General features: G+C 67.4%; 4 protein-coding genes across 8 annotated transcripts in view; 3 read left to right on the top strand and 1 right to left on the bottom strand.

The window, feature by feature from the left end:
- Positions 1 to 1989, top strand: part of KMT2D (lysine methyltransferase 2D) — a 30331-nt gene extending 28342 nt beyond the window's left edge. Inside the window, 1 exon segment of the mRNA XM_064401284.1 lies at positions 54 to 1989. Within this exon segment, the coding sequence (XP_064257354.1) occupies positions 54 to 146 (93 nt within the window). The 3' untranslated portion in view covers positions 147 to 1989.
- A 1883-nt stretch (positions 1990 to 3872) lies between these two features.
- PRKAG1 (protein kinase AMP-activated non-catalytic subunit gamma 1) lies at positions 3873 to 8112 on the top strand. 4 transcript variants are annotated; one of them, XM_064401256.1, is made up of 12 exons: positions 3889 to 4140; positions 4221 to 4305; positions 5413 to 5516; positions 5592 to 5673; positions 5749 to 5807; positions 5898 to 5943; positions 6038 to 6092; positions 6178 to 6304; positions 6882 to 7047; positions 7157 to 7194; positions 7314 to 7460; positions 7552 to 8112. In XM_064401256.1, the coding sequence occupies exons 1-12, from the start codon at positions 4135 to 4137 to the stop codon at positions 7648 to 7650; spliced, it is 1014 nt and encodes a 337-aa protein (XP_064257326.1). In that variant the 5' UTR covers positions 3889 to 4134; the 3' UTR covers positions 7651 to 8112. The 4 variants fall into 4 exon arrangements, with proteins under 4 accessions (XP_064257324.1, XP_064257323.1, XP_064257326.1 ...); XM_064401255.1 differs by having other exon boundaries at positions 5380 to 5516; XM_064401254.1 differs by having other exon boundaries at positions 3873 to 4140; positions 5592 to 5807.
- A 636-nt stretch (positions 8113 to 8748) lies between these two features.
- Positions 8749 to 10363, top strand: LOC135287975 (dendrin-like). The gene is made up of 2 exons (XM_064401249.1): positions 8749 to 9168; positions 9259 to 10363. The coding sequence occupies exons 1-2, from the start codon at positions 8996 to 8998 to the stop codon at positions 10292 to 10294; spliced, it is 1209 nt and encodes a 402-aa protein (XP_064257319.1). The 5' UTR covers positions 8749 to 8995; the 3' UTR covers positions 10295 to 10363.
- A 7-nt stretch (positions 10364 to 10370) lies between these two features.
- On the bottom strand, positions 10371 to 19585 carry WNT1 (Wnt family member 1). Of its 2 annotated transcripts, XR_010351377.1 has the most exons (5): positions 17947 to 19585; positions 17422 to 17675; positions 16970 to 17235; positions 13668 to 16725; positions 10371 to 13634 (listed from the first exon to the last, which is right to left on the bottom strand). XR_010351377.1 is itself a non-coding variant. In XM_064401257.1 (4 exons), the coding sequence occupies exons 1-4, from the start codon at positions 18045 to 18047 to the stop codon at positions 16237 to 16239; spliced, it is 1110 nt and encodes a 369-aa protein (XP_064257327.1). In that variant the 5' UTR covers positions 18048 to 19585; the 3' UTR covers positions 13643 to 16236. The 2 variants fall into 2 exon arrangements, 1 of the variants encoding a protein (XP_064257327.1); XM_064401257.1 differs by lacking the exon at positions 10371 to 13634 and having other exon boundaries at positions 13643 to 16725.
- Between the last annotated feature and the right edge of the window lie 659 nt (positions 19586 to 20244).

The following is a 20244-nucleotide window of genomic DNA, read 5'->3' as shown; positions in this document are numbered from 1 at the left end:
GGAGGTGGCAGGGCCGAGCTCTGTGCTTTGGGTGACTCCCCGCTCCCTCCCAGCTCACCTACGACTACCAGTTCGACTTCGAGGACGATCAGCACAAGATCCCCTGCCACTGTGGAGCTTGGAATTGCAGGAAGTGGATGAACTAACTGGGAAAAAAGGGGCTGGGGGCTGCCACCCCCGCCTCAGAGACCTCGCCGAGCCCCCCAGGGCTGCAGGAGGTGCCAGGGGCGGCCGGGCACTGAGGGAGAGCAGCGGCTGCAGCGCTGCCGGCCCTGCCCGAGCGGGACGGACGGACAGATGAACTGGCAACTCAGGGTTTTCTTTGCTTCGTCCTGCGAGGAGAAAAAAGGAGTGGGGGGGCTCAGAAACGCCCCCTTCACCACCCCCCTGCCTGCCTCCCTCGTGGGAGAGCCACGGGGGAGCAGCAGCACCGGGCCCAGCGCGGCCGGAGCGATTGTGCGGAGCCGGTCTGGATATAACGATTATTTTATTTTATTTTATTGGTTTCTTTTTTTTTTTTTTTTTCCTTTTTTTTTTTTTTTTTTTTTTTAGAAACTAATAATATTTGCTCGCTAATTACCAAGGTAACACAGACTCCTTGAGCTCGACAATCCGGGCTCTGCCCCGCCCGGCGTGGCGGCGGCCAGAGCTCGCTCGGTTTTTCCTTTTGATCTCTTTTTTGTTTGTGCGTGTGGACGAGACCCCCGGAGCGGCGGCGGGATGCAGCCAAGACCCCGACAGACACAAGGAGCTTCTGCACCCAAACCTACCTCATTTTAAGTGTTAGATTTGTTTCTTTTTATTTGTTGTTGTTTTTAAATGTGAGCCCCCCTCCATCCCAACCTGCCCCCCCGCAAGGAGCAGGGGGGTCTTTCCCTCGGGCTCCAGAGGATGTGGCTTCCCCGTGTCCCCCTCCTCAGGTGTGGCCCTTCACCAGGACACCTGGAAGGGGGGGACACGGGGACACCCCCTCCTTGTCCCCCCCTCCCCTCAGGAGGTCCCAGCCGTGCCAAGGTGTGAGGTGGGGATGGGGGAGGGTGAGGGGGGGTCAAACCCACTCCCCCAGCTCTGGTGGGGGGCTGGAGGGGCTGGGTGGGGACCCCTCCTTCCCCCCACGGCTGGAGGGGCTGGGTGGAGCCCCCCCCCACTCACCCTTGGCCCTCCCAGCTGGGGCTGCACTGGGGGGGGGAAGGTTATTTATCTATTTATACCTTATATTGTATATACTAGACGGGGCTGGGGGGGGGGGGGGCTCTTTGTGCTCTGCTGGGCTGAGATTTGGGGTGCAGGGGCAAAAAAAAAAAATTAAAAAAAAAAAAAGAGATGGGGGGGGTTAAAAACCCAATCTCCGAGGTGGGGGTGGGGAGGGGGGGGGTCTCTCTGGAACCTCCTGCCAGGCAGGGGCGGCCTCGGAGAGCGAAGCAGCGAGTGGGCATTAACACCCCCGACCCCCCCCCCCCATCCAGACCCCCCCCCCCGTGCCGGCTGCGGCCCCCCCGGGGTCCCTGCCCGCCCCCTCCCCACTCCGGGGGGGGACCCCGGGGGGCGCCGGGATCTCTTAACGCACAAACACGGCGCGGGGGAAGGAAAGGGAGGGACCCCCCTGCTCCTGGAAAGGCGTGGGGTGGGGGTCTCACGGGGGTGGTGCCCCCCCTCCCCGCCCCGGTGCAGTTGGGGGGGGCCGATCTTGAAAAGCTGCTTCCGCAAACTCGTCAAAGCTGCAAAAAAAAAAAAAAAAAAAACAAACAAAAACAAAACAAAAAAAAAGTTTAAGGTAAAAATCTTTAAAAAAAAGAAAATTTAAAAAAACAAGAAAAAAAAAAAAACAGAGGAAAAGCTCGAGTGGGGGGGGATGAGAAAGTTTTAACAGAAAATATACGAGAAATTTAACTTTCAGAGCTGTACATAGGCCGGGGCGTGTAGAAATCCCGTTTTTACCAATACCGGAACCACTGGATGTTATTTTAAATAAAGCGCGTGAGAAGCCGAGGCCGCCTGATCCCTCCTGGGGCTGCTGGGGGGGACAGCGGGGCCAGCCAGGACAGCCCTGCTCCTTGCTGTCCCCAAAACCTGTGACCCTGCCCTGGGTGACCCCGAGCTGTGTCCCCAGCCCCGGGACCCTCCTGAGTGTCCCCACCCTTGGGGACCCTCATTTCTGTCCCCAACCCCTTGGGGACCCTCCTGTGTCCCCAGCCCCGGGACCCTCATTTCTGTCCCCACCCTCGGGGACCCTCGTGTGTGTCCCCACCCTTGGGGACCCTCCTGTCTGTCCCCACCCCTGGGACCCTCGTGTGTCCTAACCCTCGGGGACTCTCCTGTGTGTCCCCGACTCCCGGGGGCCCTAATTTCTGTCCCCAGCCTTGGGGACCCTCACTATTGTCCCCAACCCCCGGGGACCCTCATTTCTGTCCCCATCCCGAGGACTCTCACTATTGTCCCCACCCCTGGGGACCCTCCTGTGTCCCCACCCTCTGGACCCTCATTTCTGTCCCCACCCCTGGGGACCCTCCTGTCCCCACCCCTGGGACCCTCGTGTGTCCTCACCCTCGGGGACCCTCCTATGTGTCCCCAACCCCCGGGGACCCTCATTTCTGTCCCCACTCTTGGGGACTTTCATTTCTGTCCCCAGCCCAAGGGACCCCAGCTGTGTCCCCACTCCCGGGGACCCTCCTGTGTCCCCAGCCCCTCGGGGACCCTCATTTCTGTCCCCACCCCGAGGACCCTCACTATTGTCCCCACCCCTGGGGACCCTCCTCTGTCCCCACCCTTGGGGACCCTCCTGTCTGTCCCCACCCCTGGGACCCTCATGCGTTCTCACACTCGGGGACCCTCCTGAGTGTCCCCACCCTCTGGACCCTCATTTCTGTCCCCAACCCCTTGGGGACCCTCCTGTGTCCCCAGCCCCGGGACCCTCATTTCTGTCCCCACCCCTGGGGACCCTCACTATTGTCCCCAACCCCCGGGGGACCCTCCTGTGTGTCCCCACCCCCGCCGTTCCCGGGACCCCCTGTCCCTGTCCCCCCTCCCCGGCCATCCCCAGGTGTGTCCCGCCGTGTCACCGAGCCCCCGGGGGTCCCTACACCTGTGACCCCCTCCCCAAAACCATCCCCAAAAAAGGGAACCCGGCGGGAGGGGAAGGGCTCCGGGCGGCCGGGAGTCCGGGAACGGGAACGGGCGGGAGTGGTGACAGAAACCGGGGGGGACCGGGGCCGGAACGGGGCCGGACTGGCTCCGGGAACCGGGGGAAGCGGGGCAGGAACCGGGACCGAGAACGGACCGGGAGTGGTTCCGAGAACCGGGCGGAAGCGGGGCAGGAATCGGGCGGGACCGGGACCGGGAACCGAGCAGAACTGGGACTGGGACCGGGGCCGGAGTGGTTCCGAGAACCGGGCGGAAGCGGGGCAGGAATCGGGGGGGAACCGGGACCGGGAACGGACCGGGAGTGGTTCCGAGAACCGGGCGGAACTGAGACCGGGTACCGAGCGGAACCGGGACCGGAGCCGGAGCCGGAGTGGTTCCGAGAACCGGGCGGAACCGGGAACCGAGCGGAACCGGGACGGGGACCGGGATCGGGACCGGGACTGGGGCCGGAGTGGTTCCGAGAACCGGGCGGAAGCGGGACAAGAACCGGGCGGAAGCGGGACAAGAACCGGGCGGAAGCGGGACAGGAACCGGGCGGAAGCGGGACAGTAACCCGGCGGAAACGGGGCAGTAACCGGGCGGACGCGGGGCCGGAGCCGGGCGGAAGCGGGACAGGAACCGGGCGGAAGCGGGACAGGAACCGGGCGGAAGCAGGACAGGAACCCGGCGGAAGCGGGGCAGTAACCGGGCGGACGCGGGACAGGAGCCGGGCGGAAGCGGGGCAGTAACCGGGCGGAAGCGGGACAGGAACCGGGCGGAAGCGGGACAGGAACCCGGCGGAAGCGGGACAGTAACCGGGCGGAAGCGGGACAGGAACCGGGCGGAAGCGGGACAGGAACCCGGCGGAAGCGGGGCAGTAACCGGGCGGACGCGGGGCCGGAGCCGGGCGGAAGTGGGACAGGAACCCGGCGGAAGCGGGGCAGTAACCGGGCGGACGCGGGGCCGGAGCCGGGCGGAAGCGGGGCAGCGGCGCCTCGGGACGGAGCGGGACCCATGGAGGTTGTGGGAGGGACAGCGGGGCTGGGGGGAGCCGGGGCCGGGACCGCGGCCACGTCTGACCCGCCCCCGTCTGTCCGCAGGACCCCGGCCCCGAGCCTGACCCCGGCCCCGGCCCGGGCCCGGCCGCCCAGAGCCCGGCGGAGCTGAGCCCCCCGGGGCTGGAAGGTGATTCCGGGGCGCTCCCGGTGCGGGAGGGGACGCGGTGATTTGGGTGTCCCAAGGGCCGCTGGGGGGTCCTGTCCCGGGTCTGGGGGAGCCCGGGGCTGTGTGTGACAGGATTTGGGGTTCTCCATAACCGGGGATTTCCTGGGGTTAGGGATGTCCCTGAGCTGAGTGTTGCAGGATTTGGGGTGCTCCATAACCCGGGACATCCCGGAGTTAGGGGCGACCCTGGGCTGCGTGTTGCAGGATTTGGGGTGCCCCATAACCAGGGATATCCCGCAGTTAGGGATGACCCTGGGCTGCGTGTGGCAGGATTTGGGGTGCTCCATAACCGGGGATATCCCGGAGTCTGGGGTGTCCCGGAGCTGGGTGTTGCAGGATTTGGGATGCTCCATAACCCGGAACATCCCGGAGTTAGGGGTGTCCCGGAGCTGGGACAGGTGGCAGGATTTGGGGTGCCCCATAACCAGGGATATCCCGCAGCTAGGGATGACCCTGGGCTGAATGTGGCAGGATTTGGGGTTCTCCATAACCGGGGATATCCTGGGGTTAGGGGCGACCCTGGGCTGCGTGTGGCAGGATTTGGGGTGCCCCATAACCGGGACATCCCGGAGTTAGGGGTGTCCCTGAGCCGGGTGCTGCAGGATTTGGGATGCTCCATGACCGGGGATATCCCAGAGTTAGGGGCGACCCTGGGCTGGATGTGGCAGGATTTGAGGTGCTCCATAACCGGGGATATCCCAGAATCTGGGGTACCCCAGAACCCTGAGATGGGTGTTGTAGGATTTGGGATGCCCCATGAGTGGAGATATCCCGGAGTTAGGGGTGTCCCAGAGCCCTGAGCTGGGTGTCCTGGAACTGGGAGTGAAACGGGACTTGGGGCATTCAAGGGTTTGGGGTATCCTGGGTATTTGGGTATCCCGGGATTTGGGGTATCCCGGGTATTGGTGTGTCCCGGGATTTGGTGTGTCCCAGGATTTTGGGGTGTCAGGGACTGGGGATACCACAGGATTTGGGGTGTCTGGGCTGGGGGGTGTCCCGGGATTGGGGATGTCCTGGGTTTTTGGGGTTCTCCAGGTCTTGGGGTGCCCCCTGACGCTGCCACCCCAGGGGACCCTCACCGCGGTGCCTACACCGCCTTCATGAAATCCCATCGCTGCTACGACCTGATCCCCACCAGCTCCAAACTGGTCGTCTTCGACACATCCCTGCAGGTGTGCCAGGGCCGGGGGGGCACTTTTGGGGCCAGGGAGGCACTTTTGGGGGCTCCCTGACCCCCGTGCCTGCAGGTGAAGAAGGCGTTCTTCGCGCTGGTCACCAACGGTGTGCGGGCAGCGCCGCTCTGGGACAGCAAAAAGCAAAGTTTTGTAGGTGAGCCAGGGCTCCGGGGGTCTCTGGGGGCTGAGGGGGGCTGGCAGGACCCTCCTCACCCTGCGTGCCCCCCAGGAATGCTGACCATCACCGACTTCATCAACATCCTGCACCGCTACTACAAATCCCCCATGGTGAGGGCCGGGGTCTGCGGGGGGCTCGGCTCGGGCTCTGCCTGACCCTGGGTGGCTGATCTGGATTTCTCCTCCTCCTCCTCCTCACAGGTGCAGATCTATGAGCTGGAGGAACATAAAATAGAGACGTGGAGAGGTGAGGAGGGTCTTTGCTGGTTGCCTCCTGCCTTTCCCAGCCCGGAGCCCCCCAGTCCCACCCCCCATCCCCTCACCCACCCCTCTCCCCACAGAGGTTTATCTGCAAGACTCCTTCAAGCCACTGGTCTGCATTTCCCCCAGCGCCAGGTACCCCGGGGGGCAGGGAGAGGGGCACGGCTGGTGGTGGCACTCCCAGGAACTCCCCAAATCCCCCCTCCCTTCCCCCCCACAGCCTGTTTGACGCCGTCTCCTCCCTGATCCGGAACAAGATCCATCGCCTGCCCGTCATCGACCCCGACTCGGGGAACACGCTCTACATCCTCACCCACAAACGCATCCTCAAGTTCCTCAAGCTCTTTGTGAGTCTCTGCCCCTTGCTGGTGGTGGGGGCCAGACCAGGACCCTCGGCGTGGGCTGTGCCAGGGCCGTGCTGGGACCCCCAGCCTGGGCTGTGCCTGGTACCTGCTCCAGGTGTTACCCCAGGATGTTCATCCTGGGCTGTGCCAGGGACCACCCTGAGCCTCTCAGCCCAGCCTGTGCCAGGGATTGCCCCAGGACCCCCATCCTGGGCTGTGCCAGGCCTGAGCCAGGGGCTGCCTTGGGACTCCCAGTCCAGGCTGTGCCAAGTGCCAGCCCAGGCTGTGCCAGGCCCTGAGCCAGGGGCTGCCCTGAGACGCCTCCCTCAGGCCATGCCAAAAGCTGCCCCAGAGCCCTTGGCTGCCTCAGGGGTCACTCTGAAACCCCCAGCCGGGCTGTGCCAGGTGCCTGCACGCTGGGTATCACCAGCTCTGGGTGGGCACAGCTCTGGTACCTCACCACACACTGCAGTGCCAGAAGACCCCCAGGACACCGCCCCTGCCTGGGGGTCCCACAACCCCCCCAGCTCTCTGTGCTGTCCCCCCCAGGCCTTGGCTCAGCCCCTCACTCTCCCCTCAGATCTCAGAGGTGCCCAAGCCTGAGTTCATGGCACGGACGTTGGAGGAGCTGCAGATTGGCACCTACAGGAACATCGCCGTGGTTGGCACCAGCACCCCCATCTACGTGGCCCTGGGCATCTTCGTGCAGCACCGCGTCTCCGCGCTGCCCGTGGTCGATGACTCAGGTGAGGATGACCTGTCCTGGCTTTGGATGTCCCCAGGTGACCTCCTTGGGGGGCCGTGTCCCCTCCAGAGCACCAGGGGCTTGGCTGAGCTGCTCCCCTCCCTCCCCAGGGCGCGTGGTGGACATCTACTCCAAATTCGATGTTATTGTGAGTAATCCTGGGCTGGGGGGAAAATCCTGGGTTAGGGGGGAAAATCCTGGGTTGGGGGGATGCTGTGGGGAGTCTCCTAATCCCAGCTGTGTCCCCAATGCCTGTCCCTGCCCCAGAACCTGGCAGCTGAGAAGACCTACAACAACCTGGACGTGACGGTGACGCGGGCGCTGCAGCACCGCTCCCACTACTTCGAGGGGGTCCTCAAGTGTTACAAGCACGAGACGCTGGAAACCATCATCAACCGCCTGGTCGAGGCTGAGGTAACAGCCCCGGGGTGCTGGGGGGGTCAGGCTGGGGGGAGGCTGGGGTCCCTGCACCCCCTCAGCCCCTCCCTGTGTCCCCCCTCCCCAGGTCCACCGGCTGGTGGTGGTGGATGAGAGCGATGTGGTTAAAGGGATCGTCTCCCTCTCGGACATCCTGCAAGCCCTGGTCCTCCCCCAGGGCCCCTGAGGCAATAAGGGGGGGGGGGTTCAGTCCTCCCAACCCCCCCATTCTCTTCTCCCGTATCACTGTGCCCCCCCCGGGCTGGTGGGGACACCCGGGGCATGCCCCCCACTCACCAGCAGCATCCAGCAATAACCCCCAGCCCTGGGGCAGCCCCTGCTGCCGTGCCCTGGGTGGGGGGGAGCCCACAGCCCCCCCCATGCCGTGCCCTGCACCCCAAAGCCGTGTGGGGTGATGGGGGCAGCCCTCGACCCCGCTGGGGTCACCCTTAGCCATGCCAGGGCTGTTCCTTGTGTGGCCTCTCATCCCTGTCACCCTGCACCCTCTCCCTGGGTTTGGGGAGCTCCACCTGGCCCGGGGACCCCCCCACGCCCCCGGGGGTCTCCCCCAGGTTCCCCCGGCTGTGCCCACGCCCGCCACCGCTTCGTGTGTGCAGAGAAACCACGAATAAACACAGACCTGGCACCACCCTGGCTCCGTGCAGGGCACGGGGGGCACTGGCCAGGGAGGGGGGCTGTGGGGAGGGGGATTTGGGGTGTCCCAGTGGCCCCCCCCGTGGGAAGGGGGAATCTGCTGAGCTCGCCCAGACCCTAAATCCCTGTTTGTTCCGCCTGTGGCTTTTCTAAAAAGCCAGGATTGGGGATGGGACAGAGACGGGGACCTGGCAGGACGTGGGGACCCTCTGGTGGGCACCGCGGTGAGCGGGGGGAGTCGGGCAGGGTCTGGGGGAGGCGGAGGGGGCAGCTGGATGTAAGGGCGCCGTGGGGGGCTGGCGGGGGTCGCGGGCAGCCGGGACACGGCAGTTTGCAGCCGGGTGCCCGCAGGGGAGGCGCGAGCGAGGCCCGGCCGTGCTGAGCGAGGCACATTCCTGGCGGGGAGGGGACAGCCGGCCCAGGGACCCTGTCCGTGCCAGTCCCGGGGTCCGGCAGAGGCTGCGGAGCGCCGGGCAGGTACCGGGGGGCCCGGGGGACTCGGGGGGGGTGCCGTGCCGGTTGCCATGCCGCCGCCGGAGGGTTGCTAAGCTCCGCTCGGAGCCCGCGTGGGCTGCAGCGCTTGGTGCCAAACCCGCCATCGCCTGCTTGTCGCAGGGGGGGGAAGGGATCCCGCGGGGCGGCGGGCTGGGGGGGGGGACACAAACACACACACGCCACACGACACCCCTGGGACGGCCGGTGAGGTCCCCACGGTGCGCCGGCCGCCCGGGGGTCAGCGTGGCCCGAGGTGGCACCGGGCGGGACACGGCGTCCCCGCGGGCACACGTGCGGCAGGTGGGCGCGCGTGGGTGGGCTGCTGGCCCCGCCGAGGCTCCGCCGAGCCCCCCGCCGCGGGGACCCCCCTCTCGGCCGGGGCCATGCTGGGGGGTCCGGAGAGGCGTGCGGGGCGCCTGCGGATCTGCGAGCGGACCAAGCTGGTGCTGGTGGAGATCGACACGGTGGCGTGTTGCAGCCCCGGTGCCACCGGCATGGCCGCGGGCTGCTGGCCCGAGCCCCCCTGGACCTACCGCCGCATCGCCGGGGAGTACGCGTGAGTGGGGACCGCGGGCTGGGTGGGGGGGGGGGGTTTCCATCCTGCTCCCCTCCCTCGCTCCCCTCACTCCCCCTCTCTGTCTTGCAGGTTCCTGGAGAAGCGCTTTGTGGCCGAGCTGGCCCCCCCCTGGCCCCCAGTGCCCTCCAACCCCCCTTGCCGCCTGCAGGACTTCACCGCCCGGCCCCGGGTACCCCCCACCCCCTGCCCCCCGCGGCAGCCTGAGGGGGCAGTGCCAGGGGGCACTGGAGCCTGGGGGGGCCACCCCGTGCCCACGCCTCGGCCCCCGCTGTCGGGGGACAAGCTGGGCCCCCCCACCTACGAGGTGCACATGCAGCGGGTGCAGGCGGCCCACGCCCGCCGTGGGGGACCCCCCCCTTACATCGCCCCCCCCGCCTATGACGGTCCCCACCGCACCCTGCAGCTCCGCCCCCTGCGGGGACCCCGCAGCCCCCCGCCGGCTCCTCGGGCCCGGGGGGCTGTGCCGGGGGGCTGGAGCCACACGCTGCCCCGGGCGGCCACCGAGGCCAAGCACCGGTGGCCCCGTGGGACGCCGCTGTCCCCAGGCGGGCCTGGCACCCCCCGGCACTGCCAGACGCTGCCACGGGCATCAGCCGGCCGGGAGCGGGCACCGGGGCGCGGGAGGGGCCAGCGGGGGACGGGGGGACACGTCCTCATCGACGCCACCCGCGTGGTGGTCCGTGCCCAGTACGTGCCACCCCCGCAGCGACAGCAGGTCCGCTATGCCAGGGCATCCCTGGGGGGGCCTGGCACCCCTCCCCGCAGCCCTTCCGTGCCCCCCGGGGTTGGCAGCCCTCCTGCCGCGCCCTCGCCGCCCCGGGAGCCCCCCGGCAGCCCCCGCAGCCCGTGGCAGAGCCCGGGGGGCTGCGGGGGGCCCCGCGGGCGGCTCCCCCCGCGGCGGCCGGTGCTGTACGCCCAGGCGCTGCGAGAGGCCGTGTCCCGCATCCGCCGGCACACGGCGCCCGACTCGGACTCGGATGCCGAGGGCAGCGTGGGGGGCTCCCGGCAGCGGCTCTGCCGAGACCCCCGCGCCTACAGCAGCAGCAGCAGCAGCCTGGAGAGCACCGGAGCCCCCCCGGGCTCCGCCAGCCCCACCCCTGCCTGAGGGGCGGGGCTTGAATGGGTGTGGCGCTTATGGGGCGGGGCTTTCAGGGGTGTGGTTCTCAGGGGAGGGGCTTGGGTGGGGCTCGGGGCTGGAGTTCCCACGGGCTGACCCCAATAAAAGCTCCGCGATGCCGTTGTGCCGCCTCTGCCCCTGTTTGTGTGGGGTCGGGGGAGGGGGCATCACCTCCTCAGCAAGGTGTGTGGGTGGGCACGCCCCCGTGGCATTCCCGGTGTCCGGACCCCTCCCCCGTTATGGTGCCGGGGTCAGTCGGAGGTCCCGGGTGTCCCGGCGGCCACCACAGTGCGTCACAACACGGGCAGGACGTGCCAGCTCCCCCCGTATCCCCCATAATTGTAGGTGAGCACAGCAGGGCTGGCCCTCGGCCACCGACCCCACGTCACGGCCGGGGGGGGACCCCGAGTGACTCACCCGGGGTGGGGGGGACTGTCCACTGTCCCCCCCCCCCAAACAGCCGCCACCTCTTAGTCACGCTGCGGGGGGGGGGAGGATCCCCGCGGCCCCAGGAAACCGCACAAATATCGTGTCCAATTTGCACGTTATTTAAAACCGGCTCCTCCCCCGCCCCCCGGCGCGACCCTGTCATTATGCCGGTGACACCGGCGCGGAGGTCACGGCACGGGGCAGCTGTCGCAGCAAGGCCACCCGGTAGGCTGGGGGGGCACCCCCGGGGCCACGTCACCCCATGTGTCCCCTGTCCTGGCGTGTGGCCGAGGTGGCATGGGAGTGCCACACCTGGGTCTGGCCTGAGCCACGATGACAACTGCAGCTCAGCCTGGCACAGGTGTGGTCCTGCACACGGTACGGTGGCACCTGGCACGGCTTGGCATGGCCTGGCACGGCACAGGAGGGTTGGCACAGTGTGGTGTGAGCCACGTGCCTTGTCACGGATTGTCACAGATTGTCACGGCACGATGCAGCCTGCCACGGCCTGGCACGGATTGGAACGTGGCTTGGTATGGCCCAGCAGGTCTTGGCACAGCTTGGTATAGCCTGGCACAGCTTGGCACGGGCTGGCTTGGCACAGCAGCCTGGCGTGGCTTGGCAAAGCCCAGAAGAGCCAAGCACAACTCAGCAGCCTTGGCACGGCTTTGAATGGCAAGGCACAGCTCAGAACAGCTCAGCGCAGCCTGGCAGAGCTTGGCACAGCCTGATACCACCTGACATGGCTCAGCACAGCTCAGCACAGCCCGGAACGCTTGGCACAGCCTGTTTGGCACAGCTCAGCACAGCTGGGCACGACTTGGCACACCTTAGCATAGCCTGGCATGGCTCAGTTTGGCACAGCACAGCTTCACAAAGCCCGGAACAACCCAGAACAGCTCTTTGCGATTTGGCACAGCTTGGCACAGGTTGGCATAACCTGACACGGCTCAACACAAACTAACACAGCTTGGCACAGCCTGGTATAACCTGGCACGGCGCAGCACAGCGCGTCATGCCCCGGCTCGGCGCGGTGCCCGGCGTGGCGCGGGGTGTCCCAGACGCGGGGGCAGCGGCGCTGCCCTTCCCGTGGGATCAGCTCCTGCCCAAACCCGCTCCCCGCCGGGAAAATCACCTTCTAATTCGGGCTGCCCCGGCGCCAGCGCCTTCCCCCGGCACCCCCGGGGCACCCGCCGGGCCCCCGGACCCGCCGCAGCCCGGGGACCCCCGGGGCCAGGGGGGGCTCAGCCCGTGCGGTGCCAACGCGTGGGACCGGGGGGTCCCTCCCGGTACCGGAGCCCCCGGAGAGGGACGCGTTGTCGCCCGTGGCCGCCAGATGTCGCCGCGCAGCCGGTGACCGAGCGCCCCGGGGGGCTCCGGGGGTCGCGCCTGTCCCGGGAGCGGTGCTGTGTCCCCAGAGAGCCGTCAGCCACGTGCGACACCCGCGCCGGTGCTGTCTGAGAGTCACTGCAGCCCTGCGTGTCACCGGGGCTGGCGGTGACCCTCGTGTGTCACCGGTGACGGTGGCATGTCCAGCTCTGGCTGTGTTCCCAGTGACCCGCGTGTGTCGTGGGTGCTGCTGGTGTCTGAGAGCCTCGTGTGTCACTTGTGACAGCGGTGTCACCACAGGCCTGTGCCCATGTGTGTGCTGCTGCTGTCCCCAGACAGCCGCGACCCGCGTGTGTCACTGGTGGTGACTGGCGTCCCCAGAGTGTCTCATGTGTCACTGCTGTTGGCAATGTCCCAAAGCAGCCACGTCCATGTATGTGCCAGCGCTGGCGGTGTCCCCAGCGAGCTGTGACCTGCGTGTGTCGCCGGTGACAATGGTGTCCCCAGAGCTCTGTGTCCGTGTGTGCGCTGCTGTTGGCGGTGTCCCCGACACGTGCGGCTGGCACTGGCCATGCCACACCCCAGCAGCACCGTCCGTGTCCCCACAGCGCGGTGTCACCTGGTTCCCCGCCACCTTCCTGAGCGTCCCCAGCGTGTCCCTGTCCCAGCGTGTCCCTGTCCCAGCGTGTCCCTGTCCCAGCGTGTCCCCGTCCCAGCCCGCGGTGCCGGCTCTCCCAGGCCGCGCGAGGAGCCGGTGGGAAGGGTCCGGTGAATGCGGCATTGTTGCGCGGGGTTGGAGTCACAGATAATTACCTCAATTAGTTACAATGGCAGAGTAATAAATACAGGCTTAGCGGCTCCTTCCCCACTGCGGCTTCTCAGATTAATCCAGCCCGGGCGAGCGGAGCTGAAAGGATTGATGGACAATTCATTAAACCCGCCGAATGCCGCACAAGGCACCCGTGAAGGCCGGCGTTAGCCCCCGGCGGCTCCGCTTTGTCCCTAATTGTTCGTCTCGGGCATTGGTCACCTATCAGGGAGTGGGTGACGGCGACGGTCCCCCCGGGGCTGGCATGCCCGGGGATTAGAGGCCAGCGCTGCCACCGTTGCTGGGCGCGTTGGCCCCGCGCCGGAGGAATGCGGCGGATGGGAGGGGGCGGCCGGACAAGCCGGGAGCTGGCGGGACGTGGGTCCGCATGGACCGGAGGCGAGGGGAGCCGGGACGGGGCTGTGCCGCTGGTGATGGTGACAGGGGATGGGATGGGAGGGGATGGGGACGGTCCCGCAGGTGGGATGGGGCCACCTGAGGGTCTGGGCAGGTGGGCATAGCTCTGTCTGTCTGTCCTGTCATTCTGTTCTGCATTTCTGGAAATGACAGAGTCCTCCTGCCCCACCTTTCTGGGCACTGTCCTGTCCTGCACCCCCGGGAATGACACAATTCCCCTGTCCTGCACCCCTGGGCACTGTCCTGTCCTGCACCCCCGGGAATGACACGATTCCCCTGTCCTGCACCTCTGGGAATGACACAATTCCCCTGTCCTGCACCCCTGGGCACTCTCCTGTCCTGCACCTCTGGGAATGACACAATTCCCCTGTCCTGCACCTCTGGGAATGACACAATTCCCCCGTCCTGCACCCCTGGGCACTGTCCTGTCCCTCTGTCTGCATTCTGGGAATGACACCATCCCTCTGTCCCACACCTCTAGGCATGGCTCTGTTCTGCATCTCTCTGTGTCGTCCTGTCCCTCTGACCAGAAACTTTGGGCATTGTCCTGTTTTTCTGTCCTGCACTTCGGGGAATGTCACCATCCCTCTGTCCTGCACCCCTGGGCATGGCTCTGTCCCTCTGTCCTGCACTCCTGGGCATGGCTGTGTCCCTCTGTCCTGCACCCCTGGGCTCTGTCCTGTCCCAGTGCCCCACATTTCTGAGAATGACATCTTTCCTCTGTCCTGAAAGCAGCCCTGTCCCTCTGTCCTTCACTTCCGTGTGTCATCCTGTCTCTCTGTCCCACACCCCCAGGCAGAGCCCCCTGCACCCCATCCCTGACCAGGGCTGGGGTTGTCCCAGCCCTCGGCAGACCCAGCTTGTGGCCACCATCCAGCTGTTCCCAGCTGTGACAGCCTGCTGCAGGATGGCACCGCCCTCTCCCTGGCCCTGCTCTGGCCCACAGCAGCTATTTCCAGCACCCAGGAATATTTGTCCAAGCCGGGGAGGTCTGTGCCCCGTGCCCAGGGTGCCCCTGCCCACCCGGGGGTCGCGGCTGCCCGAGGTGCCCAGCAGGACACACAGGAAAAGCTGAGTAACAGAGGTGACTTATAAGAATGTCATTATCTATATTCCTGACTCCTACCGCAGGAAAACAGGCTATTTTCATGCTGAAGCAGGAGCAGAATTTAGCAGGCAGATAACCCGGCAGGCGGGAGATGCTCGGAGGGTTATTTCGGGCTGTGTTCCTTTCCAGGCGTTTTCCTTGCCTTTTGGTATTTTATTCTCCACGCTGGGCTGTGTTTTGACCTTGGCGCGGGCAGCGGGGGCCCCCAGGGTGTTTTTCCCCCCCTCCTTTGAGTCTAAACATCAACTTTTCCACTATCGGCTCCGCGGGATATTTCGGGTGGTGGCAGCGTCATCCCGCAGCCTTTGATGCGGCGCAGCCTCAGGGGCCCCGAGAGGTTCCCGGCTCTGGGGGGGGAGCCCGGGCTGGGGGGACCCCCGGGACAGGTGGGCACCGGGCTGGGGGTCCCCCAGACACAGAGAGGGAGGTTTTGATTGTCCCCAAGTGTGAAGTCACGGTGCAGGGGGGATGTGTGGACCCTGTGCCCACCGCAAGGGTGCCCATCACAGGGGGATGCCCATCCCAGAAGGATTCCCTTCCCAAGGATGCCCCTTCTGGGGATATGCCCACCCCTTTGGGGTGCTTATCCCAGGGAAAAACCCATCTCAGGGCATGTCCTGCATGCTGAATTCCCATCCCGGTGGGGAGGACTGTCCCAAGAGGATGCCCATTGTGACGGGATGCCCATTCCAGAGGGATTCGCATCCTGAGGAAAGCCTGTCCCAGAGAGATGCCCATCCCAGAGGGATTCCCATCCCGAGGAAACCCTGTCCCAGAGAGATGCCCATCCCAGGAGGATTTCCATGCCAGCAGAACACCTGCCAACCACCGAGCTGCATCCCCCCTTTGCCACATTTCTCTTGTGGTCACGCACGGATGTAGGGCTGTTTGTGGGGCCAGTGGCCACCTCTGCCCCCTCTGGCCCCTGCCCCGGTAACCCCGGTGCCCTCCCCCGGCCCTGCCTTTCCCCCGGAGCCGAGGGGAGCCGTCAGCCCCGGCCGGTAGCGGTGATGGACGATGCTCATTCCCTGTCTGTCGTCTTGTACCTCCCGGGGCCGCTCCCAACTCCCGGCCTCGGCGGCACCAGCCCGACCGCCCCGGCAAATTCCAGCATCGGAGATGCTGCAGTCAAGGTGCCATGGTGATGGGCGCCGCAGCCGTGGGGATGGACGTCCCGGCCGGGAGCGGCGGCAGGAAAGGCTGCGATGGAGACGGGCACAGCGGGAGGAGGAAGGGGGTCTGCCGGGAGGGGATGGCAAGAGAGCGGAGGGAAGGAGGAGGAAGATGGACAGAGAGCAGCCGGAGAGGCTGATGGATGTGGAATGGGGAGGTGAGGGGATGGAGAAGTGATGGATGGACAGATGGATGTGGACAGCACAGTTTGGGGTACATTGGTGTCCCCCCAACAGCTCATCCCCTCCTTCCGCCAGCCCCCCCAGACAAAAATCAGGGCAGGACTGATAAAAATATATTCTTTATTCTTCTCTAAAGGCTATCAATGACACCTGTAACAAAGCATCATTATTATTATTAATTATTATTAATTATTATTATCTTTAATTATAAAAAACAGGGCCTGGGGCCAGCGAAGCAGGGTGGGGGCGGCAGCACCAAACCGTCCACAATAAATATTTTATTTACAGCAAGAAGTGACCCCGTGGAGCCGGGGAGTGGCCGGGAAGGTGCTTGGCACTGAGCCCACCCACGGCAGGATGGGGGTCCCTAGGACACATCCACCCCCCCACCCATAGGTGCCTTCAATCCAGCCGGGCACCCGTCATGGGGGGCGTGTGGCGCAGACCCCCTCCGGGGCTGGGCAGGGTGGTCCCGGGGTGCAGCTCACAGGCACTCGTGCAGCACCTGGGTGTTGGTGCAGTTGAGGCAGCTGACGTGGCAGCACCAGTGGAAGGTGCAGTTGCAGCGCTCGGTGACGCGCTGGGTGCGCGTGCGGTACCCGCGCCCGCAGCACAGCAGCTCGCAGCCGTCCAGCCCCGGCGAGGAGCTGTTGCAGAACCTCCCGGCCGTGCCCGCCGTGCCCATCTTCCCGCTGTAGGTGCAGAAATTGGGGGATTTCTCGAAGTAGACGAGGTCGTGGGGCGAGGGGGGCTTGTGGGCCGGGTTCTCGGGCTCCAGGTGATGCAGCTCCACCCGCGACGCCCGGTTGCTGCCCTTGTTGCCATAGATGACGCGGGAAGCGCCGTCAAAGCGATCCTTCAGGACGTCGCCCACGGCACGGAAGGTGGGCAGGCGCATCCAGCAGGTGCGGACGGTGCAGGAGCCCGACATGCCGTGGCACTTGCACTCCTGGCGCATCTCCGAGAAGACCGTCTGCAAGGAAAGGGGAATTTGGGGCCTTGTGAGGAGCCTGGGACCCCCTGGGGACCACCGTGCTCCTACATCCCTCGTTCCTGCAGTGTCACATCTCTTGGGCATCACTTGTCCCAAAGATAAGTGTGAAACTCAACCCCAGCTGTTCCCAACACACACGTGGGAACAGGCTGAAGGTCTTGGTGGCCGTGCTCATCTCTGTGCCCACCCCCCCGTGCCCTCACCAAGCCCGCAGTGCCCTCACCATGCGCCCGGCCTCGTTGTTGTGCAGGTTCATGAGGAAACGCAGGTCCCGGCCCTTCTCACTGGAGTCCACAAACTCCCTCCCAAAGAGGCGACCGAAGTCGATGTTGTCACTGCAGCCCCCCCAGTGCCAGTCAGGGCCCCCAGGGCCACGGCGCCGGTAGTCACAGGTGCAGGACTCGATGGACCCCTCCGAGCACGACCGGGCCACCGAGTGCGTGACACCGGCACTGGTGATGGCAAAGATGAACGCTGTCTCCCGGCAGCCTGTGGAGGGAGCGGGGCCTCAGGGTGCTGCCAGGATGGGGAGGGGGTACCCACTGGCACCCCCAACCCTCCATCACGATGGGCTGGTGATGCCCCGTGACAAACCAGGGGCGCTTTGACGAGCATCCCAACTTGGGGGTGCGTGGAGGAGGTGTGGGGACCCCCCGTGCTGACCCCCAGCCTCACCCCGGTTGACGATTTTGCCGAAGATGTTGGGGCCCTGGGAGGTGGGACAGTTCCAGCGGCGGTTGCGGAACTGCCACTTGCACTCCTTGATGGCAGTCTGGAGGCCGGAGCTGACGCTGTGCAGGATGCCGGGGTTCTGCCGGATCAGCTTGCGCTGCTTTCGGCTCAGCAGCTGCAGGCTGGGGTCCAGCACCAGCTGCACGTTCTTGGAGTCTGTCAGCAGGTTGGTGGACGAGGCCACGTTGATGATGCCCCTGCGGCACAGGTGGGGACGGTCACCACTAGCGGGGGGTCCCCAGCGCCTCCCTCCTCACCTCAGCCTCCCCGCAGGCTCCTCGGTGCCACCGCAGCATCCCCTGCAGGGATCCCAAACGGGGGTCGCAGCCCTGTGTCCCCCCACACGCCCCATCCCTGCGCACAGGGCAGTCCCCGCTGTGCCCGTGCCAGCCCCGCCCTCCCGCCTCACCACCCCGCTGCCGGTGCCGGTGCCGGTGCCGGTGCCGGTGCCGGTGCTGTCCGACTCACCACCACCGCCCGCTGTTGTTCACTGCCAGCGTGTTGGAGAGGGAGGAGAGGGCCAGAGCCCAGAGTGCCCGGAGCGCCAGCCCCAGCGCGGCGGCGCGCATGGCTCCGGCCCCGGGAGCCCCGGCAGAGTGCGCGGGCGAGCGGCCGTCCCGGTATTTATGGTGCCGCAGAGCCCCCGGCCCGGCCGCTACATCCACGCGTGTTTCCGGACGCGCGGGGCGGCTCCGAGACGAGGACGGCCGCGGGGGGACGCGGGGAGCGCCGGGCGGGCGGGCGGGCCGGCACCGCCGCCGCCACCGGGCTGCAGCCGGTGGCCGGGGCGCGGCGTCGGGGGTGCGGTGCCCAGCGCCCGCTGACCGGGCCCCGGAGCGCGGCGTCGGGCGCTCCGTTGGCGGCGCCGCTCCTGGGGACCCGGTGCTCCGCACTCTGCGCTCGGTACCCGGTGTCGGTACCGCTGCTGGTTCTCGGCGGTCCGTGCGCGGTACCCAGCGCCGCTGGTCGGTACCGGCAGCTCCCCGGGGAGCCGGCAGGGCTGGACTCGGCTCGGCGCGGCGGGTGCACAGCGCTCAGCACCCGGGAGCATCTTCCAGCCCCTTCCCTCTTATAGGGGCGGCGCGGAGGGTCCCCGTGGGCCGGTCCCGCCGCGCGGGGCCTCCCCGCGTCCTCGCCCTAACAATGGGGAGCGGCGGAGCTGCGGCATCTCTTACGGGGCGGCGGGAGCGGCGGCGCCGGGGCTGTCCGTCACGGCCCGGATTAGCCCGGCGGGTGGCTGCGCCCCGGCCCCGTGCCCAGAGCTCCCGGCTGCCGCCCCCCGCCTTCCCCGCCGTCCCGCGCGCACGTTCTACCGGCACCGGCACCGGCACCGGCCCGCGACAGCTCCCGGCACAAGGAGGAGCTGCTCCCGGAATAACCCGGGACGGCCCCGGACGGCTCCGGGCGCACGGGGGAACGGGGATAGCCCGGGATGTCCCGGGACAGCGCGGGGTGCACAGGGGCAGCAGTGGCGGGATCTCCCGGGACAGTCCCGGGCGCACGGGGGAGGCAGAGCTCCGTGACAGCCCAGGGCGCACGGGGACAACAGTCCCGGGAAAGCCCGGGGACACCGTCCTAGTGTCGCGACGTGCTGTCCCCAGGCTCGTGGACCGTCGAGGCTACCGGGCGCCCCTCCGGAGGCCACGGAGCCCTCTCTGGTCCTAGTCCGTGCCCGGCGGGACGGGGCTACAGCCTCCTCCAGCCGCTCGAGCCCGGGTTGTCCCGGGCTGTCCCGGGCTGTCCCGGGCTGTCCCGGCGGCACCCCGGAGCCCCGCGGACACCCACGGTGTCTACAACCCGCGTGGGTACAGCACGGCCCCGCACGGCTCCCGTTGCCCCCGAGCGCCCAGTCTGGGCCGGTACCCGGTGTCGGAGGTAGGGACGGACCGGGGGTGGAGGGATTGAGGGACGGGGGACAGAAGGAAGGGCAGGGGGTGCTCGAACGCTGGCGGGGGGCGGCCTGCCGTGCCCACGGGCAGAATACGGGCACGCAGGGCTGGTGCTGGCCCGGACAAGACTGTCCCCGCCATCCCCCGCCCGGGCCGGTGGTCGGTGGGTGTGAAGTCCCCAGCGCGGGGCCTGACGGGCCGGGGGGCTTGAGCTGAGTCCCCCGTTGGGGCGGGAACCGGGGGGGGTAATCCCCCGGCCGCGGTTTCCCCGGACCAGTCATGCGGGGCCGGATTAGCCCCGCTGGCCCGTCACGGCCCGGGGCCGCCGCTCACCGCTTTAATTCAGGGACGGACAAAGCCCGGGACGGCGGCGGGGGTGGGGGGCTCGCACCGGCACCCACCCGCACCCCTTCCCCCGGCCCGGGAGGAACCCAGGGCCGACCCGGGGACTGCTCCAGCACGGCGCTCCCGCCTCCCCCGCCCCGGTTCCCGGCCGGGCCGGGCCGTGTCCACGCCCTCGGGCCTCCGCCCCGTCGGGGCTCCCGGGGCTGAGGTCAGCGGCCGCGGGGAGGCCCCGGGGCGCGGCTGGGAGGGCCCTGCCCGGGGCTGTGCCACCAGCGGCGGGGCGCAACCACGGCCCTCGCCTCCCCCGCTCCATCCCGGGACCCTCCGGGCCCTCGCACCCTCTGCCCGCTGTCCCGGGCCCCCGTTCCCCCCATCCTCCGTGCTGCAGCCCACGGCGGCACGGCGGCCCGGTGCTCGGGATCCCCCCAGTGCCGGGGTGCCGCTGGAACAGTTCCCGCAGCCGTCGGGGCGGCCGGTGCTGCCCGGTGCCCCCGGGGTGGCCGCCGGTACCTGCCGGGGAGAGGGGGGCATC

The sequence above is a fragment of the Passer domesticus genome, chromosome 31 (genome assembly GCF_036417665.1).
Source record: "Passer domesticus isolate bPasDom1 chromosome 31, bPasDom1.hap1, whole genome shotgun sequence".
Taxonomy (NCBI): Eukaryota; Metazoa; Chordata; class Aves; order Passeriformes; family Passeridae; genus Passer; species Passer domesticus.
The sequence above is the reverse complement of the archived record's forward strand: the minus strand, read 5'-3'. Positions and strand labels throughout refer to the sequence as shown.